Raw genomic sequence first — 26635 nt, forward strand, 5'->3', positions numbered from 1 at the left:
ATGTTCGTGGTGGTTCAGGATGAGTGCCAAAGTATTTATACAAATAGTCAAAAAAGTAGATGATCAGTATTTTCTACTCAAGAAGGGCAGAAATCTGAGCAGCTTCTGCAGAGCTGTAGAAGGAAGGATTAGCATCGAGTGTGGGAAGGGGAACATAAATTATTTGACAAAGCTATGTAGTCTTGATTCTCTCCTGAAACGAGAGGTCACCAGTGTAGCAACTATATTTGGTGTTTATGTTTTGTTACTGAGCCAATGTCGCTGCTTTTATAACTCTCTTTCGGGTGATCTCCAAAACCCCTTCTTTATAAAATGGCAGCTATCAGAAATCCGTATGGAGCATGGTGTGTGCCATGTCAGACTTTTAGTAAAGCAGAATTGGGCCATCCAAAGGCCAGTAGACTTGCTTTTGCCACTAAAGCCCTGCATTTGTTCTCGATGACTGGCATAGGTCTTTATTTTCCTAATGGGCTCCGTCTTTTCTTGGCTGAAGCTCTCTGATTGGTACCACCCACTACTGAACCACCAAGAAGGAGAAAGAGCTTGCTGTGAAGTGTATGAAGGATCTGGATTTGATTACTGGATTAAAGTTAGGTTCACTGCTTATAAGGCAGACTTCATAATATAAAGCATAATGGTTTTTTATTGTAGTTCTAGCTCTTTATTGAAAGCCTAAACTAGTCATATGGCAACATAACCAACTACTGTAATTTATAGTGTATTATTACTCAATTTCATATATGCAATATCCTCCTATAAGTTTAACAGTAAAATATTTAAGAGCAATTACAGCCTTTCAGAAAGTTGCAAAAAGTCATCCTAAAAAGTCATCCTGGCAACTTTAGACCATGTAAACCGCAGAATCTGGCACTTCCTGAGAAATATATAACTAATATAAAGCAGATCCAGTGCCAGCAAGTCTTTTAGATTCCTCTTTTATATACATGCTTTTTACAGTCATACAGACCTACTTTTATCTTTTCTTTTAATGGAATTATTCCTGATAGTCATAAATACAAAGACTTAGTATTAAATAGGGTGATTTACTCCCCTTCTCCTCGCCTTCTTCAAGGCCCTTTTTATGACTTCAAAGCTTCACAAAGATGCTGTATGAAGTTTTGAAAAACTTGAGGGCAACTCCAGGAAAGGGTATACCTGCATACCCCTGTTTTGTCGTGGATTGTTGTAACCGTTGCTGTGCTCTCCTGAACTCAGCCAGATCTCCTTTTTGGCAGGTTTGGCATTTCTACATCAGCTTCCCTAAACAACTTCCCTCAGTTAGTCGTCATGCAAAAGGGAATTTGCAAAGACAGGAGTTGCTCATTTAATTGGCAAATGAGCGTCAGGTTGTGGAGAAGAGGAGGTCTTGGACTGACCGAACTAAAACTGTCAGATCTTTTATGGTTGTCTCGGTTTGGTGACAAGCAAGAGGAAGTAAAATATGGGGGGGAAATACTGCTTTCCTGTGGTGAATGCTACTTGTCCTTCTGCTTTACTTCAGAGAACTTTTGTTTGAGAACCCTTTGGAATCCCTTCCCAAGTGCACACCTCATCCCCCTGCAATTGTTCAGGTTTTAAATACCAGCAGCCAAGTAGCCACAGTGTCTAAAGTGTCATCTACTGACACTAGGTAGAGTTTCTAATTAATATACTGGTTGTGCTCTCATTCAAGTTTGTTGTCTATTTTTTGAGTAACTACTTTACCCAAAGAGTTTGGTTTTGTGGTTAAACAAGCCCGGTTCTAAGCTCTCAAGCTTCAGCTGTAAAACCACCCCAAAGAACCACTTTCAGCATGGTCTGATTCCTAGGGGATGAGTATTCGTCTCCTAGGGAAGAAAAAAAAGCCCTCACGTGCTACTCGCTTGTTCTTCTTACGAAAGATGCAAGAACACCAGCTAGAAAGAGTTGTCCATTACTGGTTGGTATTTTTAATCAAATGAGAGGTTTCTTCTCCACGTGTTGTCTCGTTATAATTACTTGTAAAATTAACACCAACCAGGAAAATAACGGCGGAGTCGCCTGCTCCCGATGCAGCAAGCTTTTTGACAGCTGATAAAGTGCCTCCTCCCCCCCCGAAGCACGCTGTGGCCACGCAGACCTCTGAGCTCCCCCTGCCCACCGCCGCGGCCGTGTGGCCGCCGTCTGCAGCCCCGCCTGTGGAAATGGCCCTCATGCTGCCGCCCGCTCCTGCCAGGTACATCCGAGCCAGCTGCGTTAAAAATGACACCATCAGAAACTATAATTTTACATATGGTTTCACCTGATGTTTTTTTTTGATGGTGATGCTATCAAGATGGAGCAGCTTACAGTGTCTCCTGACCCTCATGCTGCTCTGGAAATTTGCATAGCAGTTAGAAATTCGAGTAGCTTTTAGACAAAAGTTAGAAAAATAATTCAAAAATTAAAGTGGCCCTTAGATGGAGGTGGAGTCATGGGTGGGAGATTCAGTTGGGAAGTGACTTTGTTGTCATAAGTTGGTGACATGGGGTGAATATATAGCGTCAAAGTGTGGAAGAAGGTTTTTGGGGGAAGGCACAGCACAGTGTGCATAATGTATGATTCTTTGATATTACACATTTTATTCACCTGGCTTTCAAAGGTTAGTCACCCTTGCTATAAAATGTGTATTTTTGAATTGTCCGGTAACCTGAAGTTTTTGGAGGAGAATACAAGCATTAACTTTTGTAGTGACGGGACATCCAGAGTATAGTGTTTACCAATGGGGAAAGTAAGTGCTTCCCTCAGTAATTAACAATCAGGGATATTAAACCATACCTGTTCTTTTTTTTTATGAGTAAGGAGGGCTTTTAAAAATCCTTAAATGAACTCTTCCTGAGCTTTAGTTAGCATTGCCAGAAGTGTAATAAGTGTTTGATTAATGGCTTTTCTTCTCTTGCTGCTTTTGGGCAGGCATGATGCATCTCTGCCTACTTGGGAAACAAATTCTTTCAGTAAAATCTCAAGCTGTCAGTCTAAATCATCTGTAAGTCATACAAGGTAAATCTTTTAAGGTATATCTACAGCAGACTGCTAGGTGTAAGCAAGGTTTTCGGGCAGCATTTTTGCATTTAAATCGAAGAAGTGGTGTAAAGTACAGTTGTGTAAGTGTTTGGAGTGTTTTGTTCACTTCTGAAATGATTTGAAAACATGCACAACGATTCTGTGGATAATCTTGACATTTTAAAATAGAGCCTGGATTATGGATTCACCATTGTAGAAACAATGTTGGAGCTAGTATGTGTTTTCCACTTTTTTTTTTTTCTGCCTGTTTGCATTCCTCCCAACCCAGTTAGTAAGTAGGGAAAACGAAAAGGGGGTGAGGAGCACACCAAATTTGGTAAAGGTGGCTAAAAATAGACCTACTGAAGTTTTATCACCAAATATTGCAAAGCTTTCCATGTTTATTATTTATTATGAAAAAGAGGAGAAGCTAAATGATCTTCAGGTCTCTTTCTGTCAGCACCATGGAGACTTAGATGGATCCAGGTGGAGTGTCCTGGAGTTCAGTGGGAATGACCCAGGGGTGTGAGGCAGAGTCTGGAATGGGGAATTCGAAGGCTGATAGATGCTGAATCCTGACTTGATGAGAGGAAAGTTTTATTTGTGGGTGAAATCAAAATTGCTGTTTTCTACGTTAGTGTTCAAGTGGCTAATACATTGCCTGACATCTTTGTGAACTGGGAACCTACAATCACATAACTTTCCAGTGGTTAATGCAGCCTGGTATTGTACTGTGTCTCTGTCAATCTTTCCTGTTTTCTCTGTTTTCTCCTCTGTTGGCTCAAAGCTTCTGTGCTAGAAAAGTACTGCTGGAAAATCCTTTGGGAAGTCTGCCCAAGTTTGGACCTGCTCCTCTTCCAGTTCTTTCTCCTTTCAAGCAGAGATCAAAAATTAAGAGCATGGCTGCTGCTGCCGTGTCTGCTGCCATTGCTGTCCGAGCCAGGTAGACATCAGCTTTAAAAGAAACATTTTATAGCTTGGTTTAAGAAAGTTCAAGCTCACACAAGAATAATCGGTTCCTGGCAGGGTTGCAAAACCAGCTCTTTCACAATACTGTGATGGGCAAGTCGTTAGAATATGTCTGAGGCTCCCATGCCCTATTTTTAGCTTAGCTCCAGAATGCTGCTCCGAACCTTGGTGAGTAGTTCTACCTTTCTGATCCTCATGATATCCATTTTACGGCTCAGTCAGTAAACTAACCGTAAAAAATAATTTTTTTGGGGGGACAAAGAATAATCTGCATCTTTGAGTAACTTTTGGATGCTTGAAGACAATAACTCTCTGAGTTGCATCTAAATCTTTATTGCATTGCTTTTTATAAAGGCTTACTTAAACCAGTGGTTTCAAGTTTTTCGATCATGCACCCATATCAGTAAAAAATTTTTGAGCATGCAGCTCCAATATGTGTATGTTTATTTATTTCTCAATGATATAAATGTCCTAATGTACTAATATATTATGTACATTATAAAGCATACACAAAAACAGAAATTGAAAAAGGATGAGAAAAAGATGAAATAAACACTATTTTAAAAATACTCTCTATTTTACTTTATTAATGGTAAAAATAAAATTAAAAAAAAATTCTTCTCACACCCCAATGGGTTGTCTTGCGTACCCCCTGCAGTGTGTGACCTCCACTTTGGGGACCGCTTATTTAGACATAATTTCTAAATCAGTTATTCTAGGTTCAGTTTCTCCATACTGCTACAGAACTTACAGGCTTTTCTTAAGGGTTTTTGGGTTTTCAGTGGTCCCAGCCAACTTGAACTTTGTTTGGTCAACTATTTTGTTTACGTGATCTTTTTAAATGCTCGCTAGACTCTCCGAACCTAGTGTCTACCGCTCGCTTTTGGATGCCCTGTTCATCACGCCTGTCACTAAGCCGCCTCTGCAAGCCATCGGGCCCTCCAGGAAGTCCACAAGTGCTCTGGAGTTGCAAAAGAGTGAGAGGTATTGTCCGAGGGCGGCGTGTGGTTGGCACGTGTGGAGGACTCGCAAGAAACTGGCTTCTCCTTCAAAGCCTGTTTCCGTGTTCTGCACGCTTGAAGCAGTCTGCCTGTTGTGGTCTTTGGCACGAAGTCACCAACCCCAAATCCTACTGGTTTTCACCTCTTTGCAGAACTAATCTGCACCCTGGTCCTGCCGATGGTGTTTGTGCAAGTTCACTGTACTAAGCAAAGGTTTCCTCACTTGCATCAGGCGCCCTTCTGAGGCGCACGGAGCTGTTTGGGTTGTGTCACGAACCTCCGAGGGAGGCACCGTCACTCCAAATAGCCAGCTGGAGAAGAAACAAGATATTCTGGCTTGAAACCTTTATCCAGGTGAATTATTTGCAACAGTTCCTTGAGCAATTAAGCGGCATGTTAGGCTGCAAGGGTGCTCCAGGAACAAAGAGCTATTTTTCAAAGCTCACTTCTAATGTGTAAAATCAAATTACTGGCTGCAGTGCAGCAAATAACTATTTTAAAACTTACTTGCTGTCTAGGCCCTTTGTTCCAGCGCTGATTCTGTTCAGTGCACGGGACTTTCTGTTCTCGTTTCCTGACGGCAGCTATGTTAACACTGTGGAAAGCTGCTTTTATGTAATGGACTTCAGCCTCAAAGGCAGAAATCTATTTGGTTATTTTACAGGACAGTATGTATTGATTTGTGCTAAGGAAGAAATAATTTGTGGGTTTTCGTGTACTTATTTGCATTGGCACAAGAGTGAAGCCCGTCTAGAGATAAGGCCCAATTATAAGTAGAGCTGAGATCCACTTGATGTAAGAAATTTCTGTTGAGTGAGAAGTATTAGATCTTTCCCTCCTGTTTCATGACTTCCAAGGTGACCTCAGTCAGTACAGAAGCTAAAATAGCCCTAACTTTGGGGGGGCGGAAATGGTAGTTATTAGACACCAACAGACAATCTTAAGTTGTATCAAATTTTCCGACGTTGTGGCATACTAATTTTCTTTTTGCCACTGAATTATGCTTATTAGGAAATCTTTTTATGTGCGCATCCAAAGGGAAAACCTCTTCAGGAGTTCTGACATCTGCGCACCATGGGTGAAGTCCAGGACGTGCTGCTGGCAAGACTTTATCCTTTAGCTCTGGTGTTTGCTGATACTTTAGTAGAGCCAAGGATGGCGGTGAAAATGAATTCCCTGACTTCCCTTTTCTTTTTTCCTTCATTCACTAATGTGCATTGTTTATGGCGTAAGCTGCAAATGAACGTAGATTGTTACAAGAATGGAAACAATTCCCTTCCTGACTCTGAAACTGGCTCTATGTTTATCCATATTTTGCTCACCGTGCGGGGGGAAACTCTCCTCGTTTTGAAGGTTTATTTTTGGAGATGCAAACACTTATTTCTGCTAGAAAGTTGAGATTCCCTAACTGGCTCTGTCCAGTTACTGTCCCTTATGAGTACATGGGACTGCCCTTTGGGGAAGGCAGCAAGCAATGGAGAACTTCTTTCATCCCACCATAGTTAAAGTGCAGTTTTGGAGATTTTTCTCTGTTTTGCTCTTCCAACTGGCAGAGATGGAAGAGATGTGCCAGGGAGCCAGCAGGTATACTGGGAATACAGAGACCATATAAGCCTGCCCAGAAGACTTTATTGGTATTAGATATGTCAAGATGCAGGTTGAATGGCTTGGAATAAACATCCAGAGATTTTTAAAATGTTATTTCTAAACTTGTAAAAAATGAATTTTCTCTTAAACTATAGCAATAGTCAGGTTGCTGCGTACAGGCAGTGGCATAAGGCCATACAGGAAGCATATGATTTTCAGGCTGTTAGGGACATCCCAAATAGGATATGACCTAAAATTTGGGAAATGTGATGTAGCAGTACTGTTAGTCTGAGAAAGTTATGCATATATTGCATTTTTAAAGGATTTTTCCCAAAATAACTAGTGTTGATATGAAGTTATCATACAACATACCAGGGTAATGATTTCTGTTTTCCTTAGTATCATCCTAAGCTCCCAGCACCAGTAAGGAGGAAGGGGTGGCCCTCTGGCTTTGGGCTGCTTCATCCTGGTGAAAAAAGGAGCACAGCCCTATTGTATGGATTGAGAAACATGTAGGAAAAAGAGATAGAAGACGAGAAATTGTGCTTACCATTTGCTGTCAGTAAGTACATATTCTCACTTAAGTTCAATAAAGATCAAGCAAAACCAATCAATTATGTCAGAAAAAAAGAAAAATATAATAGATCGGAGAGACATGTACCCAATGAGTGTGAGAAACTAGGTATTAAAATGTCTTTGCATTACTACTGTCCATCTAATGACATATTGTAATATGTGCACAAATGTAATGCTGAAAAATTATTTTAAGTGGCAGCTCACTTCATCCCACAAGACAATAGTTGATAAGGAAGGAGAGCTGAAATCTTATCACTTCATCCCACAAGACAATAGTTGATAAGGAAGGAGAGCTGAAATCTTATGTCCCATAACTGAAAAGAAGAGTATACAACATTGTATAGTATAATAGCTTGTTCAGAAAACAACTGGCTTAACCAAGAAAGCCAAGTAAATAAGCTTAAACAACTTTGGGGTTTGTGTTTTCTGGCTGTCTTGTATAGCTTTCATGAAAAAGTAATGAATCTATTTTACTGAGGTAGCATAGGCTTGTTTGCCATTATCTCTGGGGAAAAACTCAAGAAAGTTGTAGGTGTAACAAAAGCAGGGTTTCAATTTTGTTCTGCAGTAGGGTTGCTCCAGAAATATTTCCCTTTTATCCCTCTCACGTCACCGTCTCTGTTCCAAAAGCTGGCTGCTCTGTACTGGGTAGCTGCCAGAGAACTTGACCTTTTTCTGACTTAATATCTGTTATTAACTGGCCTGAAGTGGTGCTGAACATCCACACATTTTCATCCCCTACCAGATTCCTCAGAAGTGGACTTTTTTTTAGGTATAACAGCCATGCAATCTTCCACTAAGCTAAGTGTTCATCCTGATGGCAACGGAGATAGCTTTAAGTTTATGGGGGTTTGTGTTTTTTAACAAACTACGTATATGCAGCAAAGGAAATGATGTATTTAATATCTTGCATTTCCAAGAATTGCAGCTCTGCCCTAAAATTAAATTGCTTGGCAAAAACACGGTGAAATTTTGGGAGACGCTAGCAAGAATGGGCGTTGACGTGACTTTTGCTTTATCTACCTAACACTATGCCACGTACAATTACTTGAAAAGAGGGTAGTCTGGCCTTGTGAGATAAACACCGGTGTTGACTCTGAGTGAATATTTATTCTGAAAGATGCTTTGAATTGTTTCTGCATAGAGCACTGCTTACAGAAGGGTTACATACGCCTTCACTGTAACTTGATATGGAAATACCTCCACCCACACGACTTCCTCTGCTCTTTCTTTTTATTATTTTATTTTGCATTTTCCTCTTTCTTGCAAGTTACTGGAACACTGCTAGGTTAACAAGAAACGTAAACACAGTTTTAAAAAGCTGACTGAGACCATGGGTTTGCAGTAGGGTTGAGAACAAGGTCAGCATTCAGTATTTCTTGTCTTCTGTTTCTCTGTTGTTAAACCAGAAAGCCCTTGCAAAAAGGCATATGTATTTCCCCCGTTCATGGGGTTTTGTCATCATTCTTATATTTGGCTTTTTCTGGTCTCCTATATATGTCTTCAGCTAACACGTATTTTGATACATCATGTGATGTGTACGACTTAAACAACATAGCTTAAAACAAGAAATCGAGATCTGAGATTCAAGTTTTATCTCAGCTGTTCTAATACCTTGCTGTAAAGCTTTGGAGAAGCATCTGTGTAACAGTTTACTTGGTCTTAGGGCAGACAAACTGTTCTTTCCTTACTTTGAAGTTGCAAAGTTTCTTCAATATAAATGTTTCAGAAAGATTGTATTAAAAATTTCTTCCCCCCCCCCCCCCCCCCCTCAGCGCTATATCAAGCACTGTGTGTATATTTTAGAAGCCATTTATTCAGGTTGCTGCAGTGTGCTTGATGCCTTCTTGGGGTTAACATAGGCAGCAATGTGTAATGCAAGGGAAGTCTTACCTTTTGGTTAAACTATTTTGGTTTTAGAAGCCATAAAGCAGAATCAAGGCTCTCATATTCCACTTGGCTGTGCCAGAAACCAAGAGTGATTTGCTCACATCTTTTCTTTTTTTTGTCTTGTTTTTTGTCTTTAAAGATTTAGTATTCTTAAGGGAAAATAACCTCACAGAATTCCTGGCCATCTAAAGAAAGCATTTACACACTGTCTCTTAGATACTATGTGACCTCTCCTGTCAGCAAGCTTCCTCAGACCACAGGGGACTTGTTCCTGACTCACGCAGTCATTCTGGACAACAAGTGGGAGTTAAAATATCATTTATAATCCCGAGAACTATTAGGAAAATACTGATGTACCAGACTGAGCTCGGGGCTCAAGTGATGGTGTTTACAGATGGATAACCTGGTATCTTGGGCTTGCATGAGGAAAAAGTCCACCCAGACCTCTTGAACCTGCTCGGGAAAGTCTGAGAGACTTGGCCCTTGTTACCATTTTAGTGGTGTTAGAAGTTTACACAACGACAAGCTGTATTTCATTTTCAGTTAGGACCATAGCTTCTCCTTTGGCTAATAACAACATGACACATAGTTATCTTCTTTAAAGTGTGTGTGAAGAAATTCTAGGCAGCATTATATAGGCATTTCCATGGAAGGATGGAACCAGACCATGTGTTTTTCTTCTCTTGGATTTGGGAGGGGGCACATCAAAACCTCTAAATACGTTCAGAAGGATTTTCCAGTGCAAATTTCTTAAAATGCCTCTGAAATGTGTTCAGCCTTGTCTTGATGCACCTAATTTTGGGAAGGAAGGGGGTGTGGTATGGATGCAAATATCCCAGAGTGGTTTCTGAAAAACATTTCATGTGTGGCCTGGACCCGCTTCCTCCCCCACAGGTTCCTTTCCCATCGCCCCTCTGTAGCATCCAAGAAGCTCTCAGTACCACATTCAGCCATGGGACACTCATCTGGCAAATGTCTTTTTCTCCCTGTCCTCCCACCAAAAAACAGGGTGTAATACAGTGTTTGGTATTTGGGGAGGAAGATGAGGAGGAATAGCAGAAGAATTATTACTTGCTTTTTAGTCTATTTTGCCTGTTTCCACAGTACTTTTGTTGATCAGGATCAGGAGGGGGTAAGTCTGAGGAGCCTGTTGTGAGCTCTGGATAAAGTTTGCATGGGCACTGGAGCCCTGTGCATGTCCCCAGGTCTCAGACTGGCCCTCCAGAAAGTTCTTTCTTTTTCATACATGCTCTTACTCTGATAGAGTAGGGCTGCACTGTGCGATCGGAGTTGTTCTCCATGGAAATTCAGGAGAGTGTGTCATGTACGAGCTAGCATATGTTAAAGATAGAGAGGTGTCTTCAGCTTGCTTCTTTGCTGGACTTTTTTCTTGGGCTGTTTTTGCAATCTGTTTCCCTTGCAACCCACTTCCAGGATTATTTTGATAGATCTTCCCATAACTTATTAATTTAACACATCATTAATTTAACACATAGCTCACAAGTCTATGGGGCCAGATGGGATCCACCCGAGGGTACTGAGGGAGCTTGCCGAGCCACTCTCCATCATTTACCAGCAGTCCTGGTTAACTGGGGAAGTCCCGGACGACTGGAGGCTGCCAATGTGACGCTGATCTATAAGAAGGGCCGGAAGGAGGATCCGGGGAACTACAGGCCGGTCAGCCTGACCTCGGTGCCGGGGAAGATCATGGAGCGGTTGGTTTTGAGGGTGCTCACGAGCCATGTCCGGGACAACCAGGGGATCAGGCCCAGCCAGCACAGGTTCATGGAAGGCAGGTCCTGCTTGACCAACCTGATCTCCTTCTGTGACCAGGTGACCTGCCTAGTGGATGAGGGAAAGGCAGTGGATGTGGTCTACCTGGACTTCAGTAAAGCCTTTGACACTGTCTCCCACAGCATTCTCCTAGAGAAGCTGGCGGCTCACAGCCTAGACAGGTGCGCTCTTCGCTGGGTAAAAAACTGGCTGGACGGCCGACCCCAGAGAGTTGTGGTGAACGGAGTTAAATCCAGTTGGCGGCCGGTCACGAGTGGTGTTCCCCAGGGCTCAGTACTGGGGCCGGTCTTGTTCAATATCTTTATCAACGATCTGGACGAGGGGATCGAGTGCTCCCTCAGTAAGTTTGCAGACGACACCAAGTTGGGTGGGAGTGTTGATCTGCTGGAGGGTAGGAAGGTTCTGCAGAGGGACCTGGACAGGCTGGATCGATGGGCCGAGGCCAACTGTATGAGGTTCAACAAGGCCAAGTGCCGGGTCCTGCACTTCGGCCACAACAACCCCAGGCAACGCTACAGGCTTGGGGAAGAGTGGCTGGAAAGCTGCCCAGAGGAAAAGGACCTGGGGGTGCTGGTTGACAGCCAGCTGAACATGAGCCGGCAGTGTGCCCAGGTGGCCAAGAAGGCCAACAGCATCCTGGCCTGTATCAGAAATAGTGTGGCCAGCAGGAGCAGGGAGGTGATCGTGCCCCTGGACTCGGCACTGGTGAGGCCGCACCTCGAATACTGTGTTCAGTTTTGGGCCCCTCGCTACAAGAAGGACGTGGAGGTGCTGGAGCGTGTCCAGAGAAGGGCAACGAAGCTGGTGAAGGGCCTGGAGCACAAGTCTTATGAGGAGCGGCTGAGGAAACTGGGGTTGTTTAGCCTGGAGAAGAGGAGGCTGAGGGGAGACCTCATCGCGCTCTACAACTACCTGACAGGAGGTTGTAGTGAGGTGGGTGTTGGTCTCTTCTGCCAAGTAACTAGCGATAGGACAAGAGGAAATGGCCTCAAGTTGCGCCAAAGGAGGTTTAGATTGGACATTAGGAGAAATTTCTTTACTGAAAGAGTGGTCAGGCCTTGGACCAGGCTGCCCAGGGAAGTGGTGGAGTCACCATCCCTGGAGGTATTTAAAAGACGTGTAGATGAGGCCCTTAGGGACATGGTTTAGTGGATATGGTGTGTTGGGTTGACGGTTGGACACGATGATCTTAGAGGTCTTTTCCAACCTGTATGATTCTATGGGTTTTCAGGACACGAGACTCTGAGTCAGTTAGGCTCATGTTCCACCCTTCCTTCATTCTTCTGTGTGGGTTTACACACAAACCTTTGCCCAAAGCTTGACAGCAGAGCATTCATGTCTTGTAAGCAACATCGTCTTTCTCAAAATGTATGTGACTCTTGGTTGCATTAGTTTTCATCATGGAAACCTTTCATTTTTGCTCTAAGTATTCATCAGGTGGAGGAGGAATCATTTAAGAGTTATGAAAACAGAGTTAAAAGGTTAAAGCCAGAGTTAGAAGGTAGGCTTGTCATTAATAACAGTACAAGTGTTTTGACATCGAAATGTGCTTGACCTGAACCTGACCTGTGAGCGTCATCTGGGAAGTCTGAGAAAGCTACTCATGCAGAACTTGGTAAATACGTACGGTTTATCGTTCCTCCTTCAGTTTTCTAGTGACAACACTGAAAAGCAGCTGGGAGCTCTCTTCCATAACATATTCATTTTCTTGAATTTCTGTATATATTTTTGTCTCTTCAAAAATGTATTTTCTAGGTAATGAATCTTGGGTCATCATTGTATGATATCCTAGTGAGTTACAAAATACTAGTAGGGCTAATTGTGGGTATTGTACAGCCACATTGTAGAAGGTAAGTGCGCTTCTGAAAAGATACATAGCTATATTTATAAAGATGGATAAAAATAATTGGAGTTTGAGTGTTTCTCAGTGTAGAAGAACATAAAGTAAAATGTTGAGGAATTAATTTTAAAGCATGAATTTGAAGAAGTTTAGCACTTAACATCTCCAGGGTGCAGCACTTCTTTGAAAGTGAAACAAAGATGGATCTATCTTTCTCTCTACAGAGGATGCTGCACGTGCGCTCTCGGGCGACTGTGTGATTAGAGGCTGTAATTCAGGAAAACTGGTGCGTGCACTATTTCCTGCAGCCAACTGTAGGTGGAGAGACTTGCCAAACTGCAGTAGCAGCCTGCCTGTTAAATTAACAAGCTATAGTGCCGGCTTGAGTTTATTCAACTCTTTGTTGAAAGAACCAGGCACGAAGTACAAAGGGTGTCCAAGACCTGTCAGAAGTTTTGCCCTGAGGCCAAAATGATCCCCTTTGTCAGAGTGATGGCTTCAAGCTTTTTCCTTGGGAAGCTTCTCTCTAGGACAGGCTCCTGGCACATAAACCACCAGAGGTGGTCAAAAATCACAGGTGGTTTTATGGCTGGGTTTATCATTGTCTTTTAGTTTAGGGTCGTTAGGATTCACCTTTCCAGTCTTACCGTTTTCTAAACGAAAGCTTAAGTGTCTCCAGTAATCTGTTGTTTCAGGAACTAGCATGCCATGTGTCATGGTTTAACCCCAGTGGCAACTAAGCACCACACAGCCGCTCGCTCACTCCCCCGCAGTGGGATGGGGGAGAGAATCAGAAGGGTAAAATGGGTTGAGATAAAGACAGTTTAATAGGTAAAGCAAAAGCCGTGCGCACAGCAAAGCAAAACAAGGAATTCATTCACTACTTCCCATCGGCAGACAGGTGTTCAGCCATCTCCAGGAAAGCAGGGCTCCATCATGCCTAATGAATGCTTGGGAAGACAAACACTGCAACTGCGAACATCCCCCCTGCCTTCCTTCTTCTTCCCCCAGCTGTATATGCTGAGCATGACGTCATGTGGTATGGAATACCCCTTTGGTCAGTTGGGGTCAGCTGTCCCGGCTGTGTCCCCTCCCAACTCCTTGTGCACCCCCAGCCTGCTCGTTGGTGGGGTGGGGTGAGAAGCAGAAAAGGCCTCGACTCTGTGTAAGCACTGCCCAGCAGTAATGAAAACATCCCTGTGTTATCAAAGCTGTTTCCAGCACAAATCCAAAACATGGCCCCATACTAGCTACTGTGAAGAAAATTAACTCTATCCCAACCAAAACCAGCACAGCATGTCATGCACAAGCCTCAGCATTAAACCACAAAAATGGCAATGGTGGAAGTACAAATTGGCGTTACAACTAGCCTTATGGCTAGTGTCAGTGTGCTCCCTCGCCTATACCTACTATAAGGCTGCAGTTTACCAGCAGCACACCTCAGCCATTTCTACATTTTTCTATCCTTCTTCTACCTGAAGGATACCCTTTTTGCTTGTCTTGCTTCCATTTTTGCTTGTTAAGTAGCCTCGTCTGTGTAAGGACAGCTGCTGGCTGGCTCAGCAGCATTTTCTTATTTATGACAGATGATTTATATGATTTATGTGTTCCAGACAAAGGCAGTAAAGAGGTCCTAGACTTGAAAAGTGATTTGACAAGTGGTGATGAGTCTTTTGGGTGGAGAAGGAGGAAACTTGCTTTTTTTAGGACCAACAGTGTTTTGAGGAATTCTTAAAGTTGTAATGGGGCTGTGGTCTGGAGCGGGTTTGATGGGTCAAACCCATCAAATGTACTCAATGGTATAGAAGGAGATTTCTGTGACACTGAAGTTGCAGACACACATTTTTTTCATAGTGGAAGCCGGTCCTAAACTACCTTGTCTTCAACTACTGAGCCTGCTACGTAAGGTCAGAGGATGTCTTCCTATCCTTCCTCTTTCAGTCTGCAACAGCACTTTTATGCAGTATATCTGCACTGCCTCAAAATCTGTTGTTAAAAAGACTTGTATACTAAGCCTTTAAGGAGTCTAACGTGTACCTTAAATGCCTCCATTTGCGCTATACAAATGTTTTAAAGTATCTTTTAACATTTGGACATAAGAGAATGCAAGGCCTCGCTTTGTGCTTCACTGGGCTTGTGCACGCTGCATATAGCAAATCCATCAGAGTGTCAGTTCGGCACAGCTACTGCTGTTATCAAAAGCCTACAAATGCAATAGCTGTTACTCATTAAACTGAGCATTCAGATATATTCTCTGAACTAGGAATCTTTTTTTATCCCTTACCCAGAAAAAGATGCTAAATACATCAATTATTAACCCTCTAAATCTAGAGACAAAAGAATCAAGGTTATGAACTTAGGTTTTGGCCTCGTGATGTGTTCAAGTTCTTGCGTGTTGTATGGGCAAGGCAATGTTGTGCATGTGCAATATTTGTAAAGTAAAAATAGCTCAAGGATTTTTGCTTTACGAACTTGGTACAATCTATAATTCTGTGAATGACCCTAGTGAAATATGCACGATGCACTTGTGCTGTAAATTTGTTTTTCTTCAACAGAGGAAAGAACACAAGGCTTCTAATGTGTTAACTGATGGGCTTCCAGATTGCACGAAATATGTATTTGGAATTGTTTGGGCTGTATTTCGCAACGTTGTTGAGTTCATTTCCTGTTTTTGTGATCCTCTTAGTTTGCAAATGACCTTCATTAGCAATTATGCCTCTTCTTTCAAGATTTTTAATGAAAATACTTGTTCTCAGCTTCCCAGAGGCAAATACCCATTATACAAATACTGTTACACTGCATAAAAATTTTGTTATGATAACTCACATTCTTGAACAGCCTCTGGAAATGCGAAATGAAAAATTTTCTTGCTGGCAATGTAATTAGTGGCTACTTACACTCTACGTGAATTGTGATTAAGTGCAGTTTTCATCATGCGTGTTTTTAAATAGCTAAAAGTTCTGCTAATCCTTGAAATATAAAAGCAGCCGTAAACTGCTCTAAAGAGGCCATGTAAAATATTATCCATGTTTAATGAATAAAGCAACTTATAGCTCTTTTAAAGTACTTAATCATTTGGGGGAGCAGTGGCCCATAGAAGAAAATTGCATATAATTAAGTCACTTTTAGATTGATGATTTTTATTCAGATTTACAAGTATAATCTGACTATATGAGTATTTGCCTACTCTCCAAGGAAAAAAAAAGTATTGAAAAAGTCTGGGAGTGAACCAAATTTACAGTAAGGTTCTGCTTTAACCAGTATCATGCCAACACTTAATTATTTTAAATGGAAATTGTGAAGGGATTTAGTTGTCTGTATTGACTTTTGGCAGAAATTACTCAAGCGTCCAGTTCTTAAAAAACAGCTTGAAAATACAACTTCCACAGTATTGTCCGAGGGTAATCACCCCGGCATCGGTGATGACAGTGTAGCGGGTGCTGCTGTGTTGCAACAGGGTGCAGGGATGTCGCTCCACATCTCCGTTTCACAAATGCTCTTGTTCTAGCAAGAAATGCATTTTATTTTTTCCTCCCCCGTTTCTGAACAGTGATTCCCTGGAGGCTACCCAGCCCGCTGCTTTTACGGCCGCCTCGGCGAGGAGCATGCCCGCCCGCCAAGAAAACGCCGACGTGAGACCTGCTCCCGCCAGCACCACATCTGCTGCAGCCCTCAAGCCAACGGGACCCCCGGGTGCTGCCAAGTTCTCGGGCTGGCAGCCTGCAAACCAAGCAGGTAACTTTCAGTGAGGCTTTTTCTTGTTCGCTTGAAGACCTTCGGATAGCTCAGGAAAATATACTTCACCACGGGTGTAAAAACAACAGCCTTCAAATGGCTATTTGTGTGTTTTGAGTACAGGCCAGTTTGTTTAGAAAAGAGGAGAAGAAAAACAGCTTTAGCAGTTTTAGTAAACCAGTAGCCCTTTGTAAGTAGCCTCACAGATGTAATTGGTTTCACGAACAAGCAAAATCAGATGTCTCTGAGCTCTATTAAAAGCATATACACCAATCGAATATCTCTCTCTCTCTCTCTCACAGTTTCATCTTGGTGCTTCCCAGGTGACTGTAAATTCAACAGAGCATATTCCATGCTATTTTAGGGGTGGGAGTATCAACAGACATGTTTTCCAAGTGATCTTTTCTAAAGTAGATGTTAATTAAAAAAAAAAAAAAAAAGAAAAAAAGAGTAAAACATTAGGGTAGTTATGTATTTGGCATTTGTAGGTTTTATTTGAGCAGGATGCCAGAGTATTGCATAGGTTTGTGATAGGGAGATTTGTTTAAAGGTGGGTTCTTGCAAGGACAATTTAAATAGCTATTACCTTTGAATGTAGTTTGGTGATTCTTACCCCTTTAAACCAGCACCAAAATGTCTTACGTTTAGAAAGCATGACATTTTTTTTATGGACGCTCTTATGTTATAACCATGTCTGTATTAAATGCTATATGTATAATTGTGTACCTATATTTTCATAATATTACATGCAGTAATTTGGGGTAATCTTTTAATGTAACTTGTTTCTTAAATTGAATCAGTCTTTAGCGCTGTACTAAACTTGAGTAGTAATTTCAAAGGATCTGGGAAATCTGTATTACTAATTAAGCTTTAACTGCAGATTTTTCTTGTAAGAATGAGGTGAATATTTTTGGTTCTCCTTCTGACAGGATCTAAGGTGCTAAATAGCAAATTTTTTTTTTTTTAGTTCTACTGGTAAGGGTTTTCCCTCTTTAAAAGTATATCCAGTCCAGAAAAGGAACTACAGAGGCCCTGGCATAAAAATAAAGTTTAAAAATATGGTGTTAATGCTGTATGTTTTATAATGGCTTTGGCACATCTGCCTAAATTATTGTTGAGCCTGGTAACAAATATATGTATTTTGTTTTGGACGTGCAGTTCTGCTAGCAAGCCTCAAGATGGCAATATACTGTCATTTCTATACTTACCTGTCAAATACCGAGTGTATTCTTAAGGACAAGGTAAAGACTTATTTAAATTTAGATCAGTTTAATTCCAGCATTGTTTTACTACTTTGAGTTAGCTATCATTAGAGGGAAAAAAAACCAACTCTTTTTAAAGTTACATTTTTGGTAGCATGTGTACTTAAGGCAAGCATTTGTGGGATTATGATAATCCTGTATTTTTATAAGTGACTGATTGTGCTACATGTTTGGCGTAACTCTTTTTCTGTCTTGCCCAGTCATAAATTTATTTCACTTGCACAGAAACCACCTGTCAGCTTGGGGTTTTAGTAGTACCACACCCATTTTCAGTATGTTGGTAGGTGTTTCATTGCTAAATCCCACTCGCATGCTTTAGTATTAATATAAGTCTAATGTTCAAAATAGATTTTTTTTTTTTTTTTTTTTTTTTTTGATGGACACTGAAGGAGAAAGATTTATAAGGATAAATTAAATTACACTTGATTCCATACTTCTCTGAAAATCTATGCCCATGCTCTGGATAATATGAAATTCTCTTTTTTCACATTAGAAGTACCAAATAGGTAGATGGGGGGTAAAGCCAGACAGGGAATTTTTGGTTGTTATGTTCCAGAATGGCTTACAAGAAACTTATGAAATTCTTACTGATAGAGAAGCTGGTGAAAGGCAATGGTCGTGAGGATGTCAGCTCTGTGCTGCCTTGCTGTAGTGGCCTGGGATGTAGTGCTTAACTTCCAAAGAAGCAAAGTCATCACCTCCCCAAAAGTACTGGGGGAGCCAGAAATAAAAACTGTAGGAGAAAGAGGCACTGAAAACTCAAAAGATTCCTAAAACAGGGAAGCACAAAAATAAAAATATCCAAAGTTTTGCTGTACCTGAGCTTACTCAATAAGGCTGAAACCAGCAGTCTGACAGGTAAAACTGTTTCAGTAGTTGAGTGTTTTGATAAAATTAATCAGATGTTGAAGAAAAAGACTGTAACCGTTTCAGGGCATGTTTGGACTTTAGTCATTAATTCTGCTGTTTATTTGCAGTCTGTGAGCATAAAGTGTTCTTTAAGGTAAAATTGCCAGTGCTTCACAGGCCAAACAAAATTTGGCTTCGTAGATCGTAGGCCTGACAAAATTTTAAACACAGAAAAAAAACTCTCCCTTTCAGCCTGATTGATTTCATAGTTGAAGTCTAGCTTAGGAAATAATTAGAAGGAAGACATAATCTTATGTAAATGTGTATATCAGTATGCTATTAATAGCAGAAACTTATTTGGAGTACAGTTTTGTAGCTCTAATAGCACTCACGCTTCTAATGAATGCTGTATATAACACCAAGTTGTTTCCATAGCAAAGCAGATATGTTGCAGGATTTTGTTTGTGTCTGGGGAAGCTGTACTCTGCTGTTTGATGGCATGGCATGAATATTACCAGTGACTTTATTTATTAAGATGTCTGACTACACAGATAAGTCATTTGGTCAGACAGCATCTTTTATTTTATTAACTGGAATCTCCCTTCCTTGGATAGACCACCAGAGAATACCCTCATATTTTTTTATTAAAAGTAGCATGATTTCTTCTTTGGGTTTTGGTTTAGGGTTTTGGATTTTTCTGGTTGGTGGTTGTTTTTTTTTTTTTTTCTTTTGAGATTGTGCAGAGGTGCCTAAAGGTGTCAGAGGATTTTTGTTGGAACTGAGGTATGATCTCCATTGATCTCTATTTCACAACGTGGCAAGAAAAAGGTGTGAAGGAAAAAGATGGTCTAAAATGAATGGCTGAGATAGTGAACCTGGAGATGCTTCAGGCCCTGGGTTTCTCTGTACGGAAGTCAGTGTGATCCAAGTGATCTCGCAGGGATAGCGCCCTTGGAGCTGAACTATCCTCATCTGCTGTTGGAGGGCACTCAGGGGGTACCCATGAACACTACTATGCTAGTCACCCACTGTGAAGGTAACGGGTTTTATCCCTCTCCGGAATAAAATCCTGATATTACAGGTTTCCTCAGTGGTTTGGTAGAGGAAATGAGGGGTGGCTGCCTCACGCTTACTTTTAAGGCATGGGTGAGAAGTTGGATAAGCGGGATAAAAGCCTGGCTTGTCAAACAAATGAACAAAAAAAGTCTGATCTTTGGCGCATTGGGTGCACAAGGAGTTGAAGATGCGGGGCAGGTGGGGTGTGTATACAGTGCAGTGGTGGCATCTGCCTGGGCAGAGGTTTCCAAATAACGCATTTGCTATCAGCCTCTTCTGTCTGTATTGTTGATTTTTTCAATTCTTGAAATAAGTCAAATTGTGGCTGTTACTGTGTGTTAAGTGTACAGTCTAGAATTTGTTCTCACTTCATTTTTGTTGAGCTATGATGTTCTGTTCACCCACCAGAGGGAGACGCTTTTTACAAGATTATATTCAATTTCAAAAAAAATTGCCCGCAACATCCTAGCTACATCGCAGTGAGTTATGTTACTATTTGGTAGCTAAGTATTACCCTGCACTTATGTAGCATTGCTCACCCCCAAGGAACCCCAAGACATTTTACAGTCCCGGTACTATGTGCAAGCACACGATGCACGCGCAGGAGTGGCTTTCACCCACCACTGCCATGCAGTCACTTCTTGGGTGAAACGTAACAGCTGCTTGTCAGCACGCTGTAACACTCCACGGCATCTTGAAAGGAAGTGAATAGCACCGTGGCAAATTGAAACTGCTGGGACAATTTGAGAAAGTATAATTACCCAATAAATGCAGTTACACAAACTGGAGTTTGGCCAGGAGACGAACTGTTCTCGTGGAAAGCGCAGCAGGATCTGCGATGGTCAGAAGCGGTCGGGACTTCCAACGTTACGTTTCTCATGCAAAATCGCCTCCTCTTCCCTGGCGTCTTCAAAACACTGTTGTCAGAGGGCAAGCTGCTGGCGCAGTGGGGACCAGAGAGGTCGGGCACCAGGCACAGTGCTGCCAGCACAGCATCCTGCCTTCCCATGCAGAGCTGGGCAGGCAGCATCCTGCTTCGCTCGCGGGGGTCCGGCAGGATGGCGGGGTCCCGTGGTGAGCTGGTACAGCTGGTGGCCAGAAAAGCTGGTTTGCTGCTTGGAGAGAGGAGGGTTTCATTGCAACTGATGACCTCCTCCTTCCTGGGCTTGGCAGCTGAGTATGAGGGTTTGCGACAGAAGTGTCCAAAGCTTGCAGTTTTAAGTGACCAGTTACCCGCGTGTGCCAATTACCTTATTCCCAGGGTCTCTCTCAGCCTGATACCACTGGGATATATAATCCCTTTCCAGTAGAACTGCTCGGGAATGTCGGCATATTCTGCAATACCCACAACTGTCAGTTGCCTAATCCCGAGCCAGCACATGTGTTAAGCACATGCTCCCTTCAGCAGAGGGAACACACTTGGAAGCTAACTGTAAGCATAGAAAAATTGCTCCCCAGGCAACTTTGTTTGAAAAATTCTGCTTTTTCCTTGCAGTTGTTTCCATGTGTTTGGTAGACTTGCATTTACCATCTCTGGAGTTATCCTTAGCATGCTGTCTTGCTGCATTTTTTTTTTTACTTCCCATTCCCTCGATAACTTTAAAAGCAGAAGAAAATACAAGCCTGCTTCTAGGTGTGATGTGACATCCTGTCCTACATATACTGACAGTTTGGGTGTTTGTCTCCTTCCTTGTGACTTATTCTGTAGAGGTTTACTAAGGAAAACGGGATAAAAATCCAGACCTTATCAGACTAGGGAGTTCGGCCATAAGGTCAAATAGTATGAAGCCTGGGAGAGAGGAGGGAGGCACGAGATTTATTGTGCTATGGCAAAATGCTTGTCCTGCCAGTAAGGCCTTGCTCAAGATCCATAAAGGGATGGACTGCGGCACTTTCTGTCCTTGTCACCTTTGTTTTTCTGTGTTTCATTTGTAATTACCCCAGCCCGTATCTCAGTTCTGTTGACCTTACAGGCCACGCTTACTGGGTAAGTTAAATTGATGGCCCATCGGCTTTGGGAATACTTTTGCATGGAAAAGGCAACAAAACTATTGTGTCAGCATCACCTTGTTCATAAACGTCTGCAATTTTATTTTTAGGGCCATCTCATCCCAATTTGTTTCCTTTGTAGAACAGGAAACTAAAGGCAGGACTAATTATTATAGGGGTTCAAGGGGCTATGTGCTCATTGAGGACCATGGTTTGAATGTGGGGAAGCAAACTGGAGTAACACTACAAGTTAAGGCAAATCCTTGTATTGTAAGGCCTCTGCTAGAAACAGTCCCAAAATATAAACAGTTCCAGTATTTTTCACTGAAGATGATTGTTAAAGATTGCTCCTCCACGATGCAGTCACCATTCATAAAACCAGAAAGTCTTGTCCATAAAAGTGGTATGACTGACAGGTCAAAACACAAAAGCTTCCTGATCCTGGTGTATGGACTGTTATTCTTATTAATTTTTCATCTAATCTAAATGATTATATCATCATGTGACAGCAAACCACAAGAATTTATTCTTAAGTAATGTGAAGTCAGTTAGCCAAGCAAAACCCATTGTGAAACCAGAGTAATTTATAAATGTCAACCTTAATTTGATGGTACTATGAAATTGTAACTCCTGCAGACATGGTGAAAAAATGAGTATGTTTCTAAAACTTGAATGCTTATATTTAAGAAGGGGCAGATCATAGTAATGATGCAGAAATGTACCATCTACTTGTTGGAGGCAGAATGACGTGGTGTACCTCACTACAGGATCTGCTGAACAGAAACTCAGCTTTTTGTTACAAATGTGACCTTTGACAATTTTCCTGTGATTTGATGTTGCTAAATTCATGTGCTATTGCACCAAGCTGTGCACTTAAATTAATCGCATACATAAATCAGAGAGATGCATGTTCCTTTCTCTAGTCGTTTAAACGGAGGTGAAGAGATTATTTGTCTCTGTGATTATTTCACACCCATCGAGTACACCGACTTGCAAACTTAGATGCTCGTCATCTTTGATTTCTTAAAAAGCAGCTAGCCTGTTGTGACGGACTGGCTCGCCAGATCAGTTCCCCTTCATTCGCGCCAGCTCAGAGCAGCGATGTGTCCTGTTCAGATGTACAGGTGTAGGACATCCAACAATTATGCCTGATATTTGTTCAACAAATGAAAAGTCAATTGTTAGCACTATTCAATGTTAAACATCAGCTCCATGAAACTGGCAGATAATCTGCATGTGAGCGAGACTGGACACTCATGCTCTCCGCAGGCAGAGTGAAGCTGTCGAGGTCAAACGGGAGCTAAAAGCAAGGGAGGCGTAATGTTATTGGCAGAAAGCTACCAAATGGGTTTCTGAACTGTCACTCCAGAGAAATGAAACACTACTGTGCAGGTCTTCATTTTCGCTTTCTCCTCGAGGCACGTTTTCGGTAAAAGCGACGCCAGTTGTGCCAAATTTGTGACGGTATGTGATGTAACAAATCACAACGAGACAGGCTGAGCGAGCCAAAACCACCATACTCATTTTAATTAAGATGCTTTACAGCTAATTTACCCGGAGCCTTTCCAGTTGAAAGGCTGGTTGCTAGCGCAGGAACTAGCCCCTCGAGTTGCAGGGGTTGTTGAAATTGGGCCGGGGTGGCACCTGTTGTGATTTTCCACGGGGCGCATACCAGCCTTTGCCGGCATTTAAAGACATGATAATGGTTTAATCCTTCCTGTTCTGCCTTTAATCAGCGGCAGGGGTTTAGCTCTGACTGCGCTTCCATGACTCTGTAGGAAACAAAAGGAGAACTGCTGAACACAGGGGTTGGGGGGGGGTTGTGGCTTTTGGGGTTTTTTTCCTCCCCTCTTGCTTGTCCTGTAGCTTCCTCCGTTGAACTTGTGCGATTTCACGCGGGCCTGGGAGTGGACGGGGGTTGTATACGGCTAATGTAACGAGCTGACAGCCGAGCTTTTCAGACACGTTGCTTCATCCGGCCATCTGTTTGGTTTGGAGGGAAGGAACAGGAAGATTTCTTACTGAACAGATAGATTAAGAGAAGTCAGAAAATTGGACATATGAAGCTTTATATTTTCCATTTATAATACAGTAGTTTGATAGCAGCATATAAATCACTGAGTTAGAACACTTTAAAACAAAGTTCTGGCACTCCCACTGCTTAAAGTAGCATTGTTATTTATAGATATTACATGAAGTCTGATGTTATGTTTAAGTGAGCGTTAAACAGTTCAGGCTGTTGTATTGTTGCTACGTACCGGAGAACCTCTGTCAAAGTGACTTTGGCACCACCACGTATCCGCCTTTCTCCCTTTGTCTTCCAAACCTTTCGCCAGTGTTTGCAGTTATCCATGTGCTCAGCGATGGAACAGCCTATTGTTAGTCTAACGAGGGCAAAGTCACACTGGGATTTTTGAAAAAGAAAAAAAGCCAGTTCTTTACCTTGCCTAAAACTTTGTTAAATATTAAACTAGCCGTACCAAGGAGTTTAGTGAAAGCAAACACTGAGGGTTTGCTAAACTTAAACCTAATAAAGTAGAAAGTTATAGTCGGGTACAGAGTGTTTTCGGTTTTAGAAGAGCCAGCTATGACGATACACCAGTGCAAATCAATGGTGCTTTAGAAGGTTTAATTAAAGAGAGCGAAGGTGAAGTGAAGCCTGCAAAACTCCGAAATTTGGCCACAGAGATCTTTTCATGACTCGTGGAGCACCTGCACATCTCCAGCACTCAGGGTAGAATAGCTCCTGATGAGGTGTATAATTCTTATAAATTAGAATTTCTCTTATTTATTTATTGTATTTACTCATTATAATTTATAATTCTTCAGAGCACCCATGAAAGTTGCTGCACCCTGTCCCATTTCATGCAACAAAGGTGGCGCCCAGAAAATGCGTGGTAAGATTGTGTCGTGAGGCAGCTGGAGTTGTTTCCTTTTCCCTCAGCCATCGTTCACAATTAAAAATGTGCGTACACCTTGCCAGATCTCGGGCACCTCCCCAGCACTCTTTGAGGACAGAACTGCTGATATATGTAAAATGCAAAAAACGAAGTATAAAGCACAAACCACGGGAGAGCTCAAATTGATTGCCAGGAGTGGAGAGGTCTTTGCTTAGATTGAGTGTAATAATTTGTACCTACCTTGTTATTACTGGTGTGCCCTGGTAAAAGCTTCTCGTGGCAAGGAAAAACACCTGCATAAGTTTTCAGGGCCTGATGTTTCTCTTTAAATCATGTGGTTGTGTTTCAGTCTGAAAGGTTTCCAAGGGAATAGGGAAGAGAAAGGAGAGGAGGAGAATGTGGGAACTCTGAGAGTGTCCCCTTCCTCTCTGCTTGCAGAAAAAAACATCTTGTCCAGCACAGGAGTTAACTTGCTGGTTAAGTAGAAGGGATAGTTAGGAAACATCGATGTTCATTCTAAACAAGAAAACAGGCCTGATATTTGAAATTCTGTAGCTACAAGAGATGGTATTTTGTTGGAAAAAAATACTGAGAATTCATATAGATTTTAAGTGGGGCACTAATGGTGGTTTTTAAAAACAAACAAACAAACAAACAAACCCAAAACAAACAAACAGAAAAACCAGAAACAAACAAAACCACAAAAATACCACCACCAACAAAAAAATGCTCTGCTGATTGCAGTGGAAGTAATGAACCTTTGCTAAAATTACTGGAGTGTTAAAAGCATGTTTCTGGCCTATGGAAAGATACAAATGGGCAATAAAAGCTGTTCGCAGGCTGGCGTTCAGATGGGAATGAGGAAGATAAAAAGACTGAGGCAAATCAAGCGGTGAGAAACAGAGAATGATCTATGGTGAAAAAAAATCTAGTAGAAAACTGTAGAAGGTTTACAAAGAAACCAGTATAATAAGTGTGGTGAAATAGCTATTACTATACTTTACTGGTGTATTTTCTTTAGTAAGAGTGTGGATCTAAAGGCAATGGAAGCAGACTGACTCCTCTTCTTTAGGATGAAAAATCTAAACTGAAAGAAACTTGAGTCCACTTTAGAACAGGAGTAGAGGGGAAGAATACCAGCAAAGAGAAAAATAGCCCTTGAGAGAATGTTGTGGGGGCAAATTCTGAGCATGGGCAGAGAGCTTCCTGGCTTCACACTGGCCTCAAGAGATGGAAGAAGTGACCGTTTAATAAAATGCTTTAAGGTCTTGCTTTTCAAGGATTTTTGAGCAGAGGGCAACCTTTTCTGTCTTAGTTCTCAGCTGCTGATGGCATCTGCGGTTCATCAATTAGATATTGTTCCCATCATAGTAGACCAAATAGTAAATTTACAAATGACAGGTGAAAAGCCTTTTAGAACGTAGTTTTTATCCAGTATCCAAAAACATTTTGGCAAATACAGGAATATCTGGAGGCTTAGGGCTTATTTGTTATTCCCCTTATTCTGTTTGCATTGTGGCTGTGACTCCCACATCCCATGGGAGTCCTGCATCTGCTGGAGGTCTGGGCGTTGAACTTGAGTTCACTGGTTTCAGTGGAAGTGGAGTGGGTCCATTTGCCTTCGTTGGTCCTCAACACTAAATGCCCAGCTTGTTTTTGCTTAGGCCACACCTCTGGCTTAACACAGTACTAATTTGTGTGGTTTATATATGGCTCGCCTAAAAGAGAATTTTTGTTGAAACATAGGGTCATTAATAGACCAAAGTTATTTCCCAAACTGAAGGACTATCTCCTTCTCTCCTTTTTTAGTGCTTTGAATAACTCAGAAATGACTGATTTGTCTAACAACTCTGAGAGAAAGTTTATGTAGACAAATCCTGCTCCCGGCCAGTAGTAACTTTAAAGTTGGGTAGTGTTCAGAAAATCATCATTCATAAAAACAGTGTTAATGAAAGCTGTAATGAGACCAAAGAAAAGGGAACAATTGTGGTGTTTGTACTTTTTTTTTTTCCCTTTAAGCAAGCAGAAGGACTTTTTTTAACTACACAGTGCAAACAAGGGCTAGCTGATGTGTCTGAATGGGCAGATAACTCAAACAGAAATTAGCAGTATACTAGAAGCTGCACTGCAATTTGATTTATGGCAAAAGCAGTCTTCAAATAGATTTGGTTTTAGTGTGTATTTTTG

General features: G+C 41.8%; 1 protein-coding gene across 1 annotated transcript in view; it reads left to right on the forward strand.

Moving 5' to 3' along the window:
* PDLIM5 (PDZ and LIM domain 5) overlaps positions 1–26635 on the forward strand; it is a 132641-nt gene that overhangs the window by 88814 nt on the left and 17192 nt on the right. The window contains 5 exon segments of the mRNA XM_075149586.1: positions 2000–2194; positions 2911–2997; positions 3788–3943; positions 4822–4953; positions 16208–16392. Coding sequence (XP_075005687.1) covers positions 2000–2194; positions 2911–2997; positions 3788–3943; positions 4822–4953; positions 16208–16392 — 755 coding nt within the window.

The sequence above is a fragment of the Calonectris borealis genome, chromosome 4 (assembly GCF_964195595.1).
Source record: "Calonectris borealis chromosome 4, bCalBor7.hap1.2, whole genome shotgun sequence".
Taxonomy (NCBI): domain Eukaryota; kingdom Metazoa; phylum Chordata; class Aves; order Procellariiformes; family Procellariidae; genus Calonectris; species Calonectris borealis.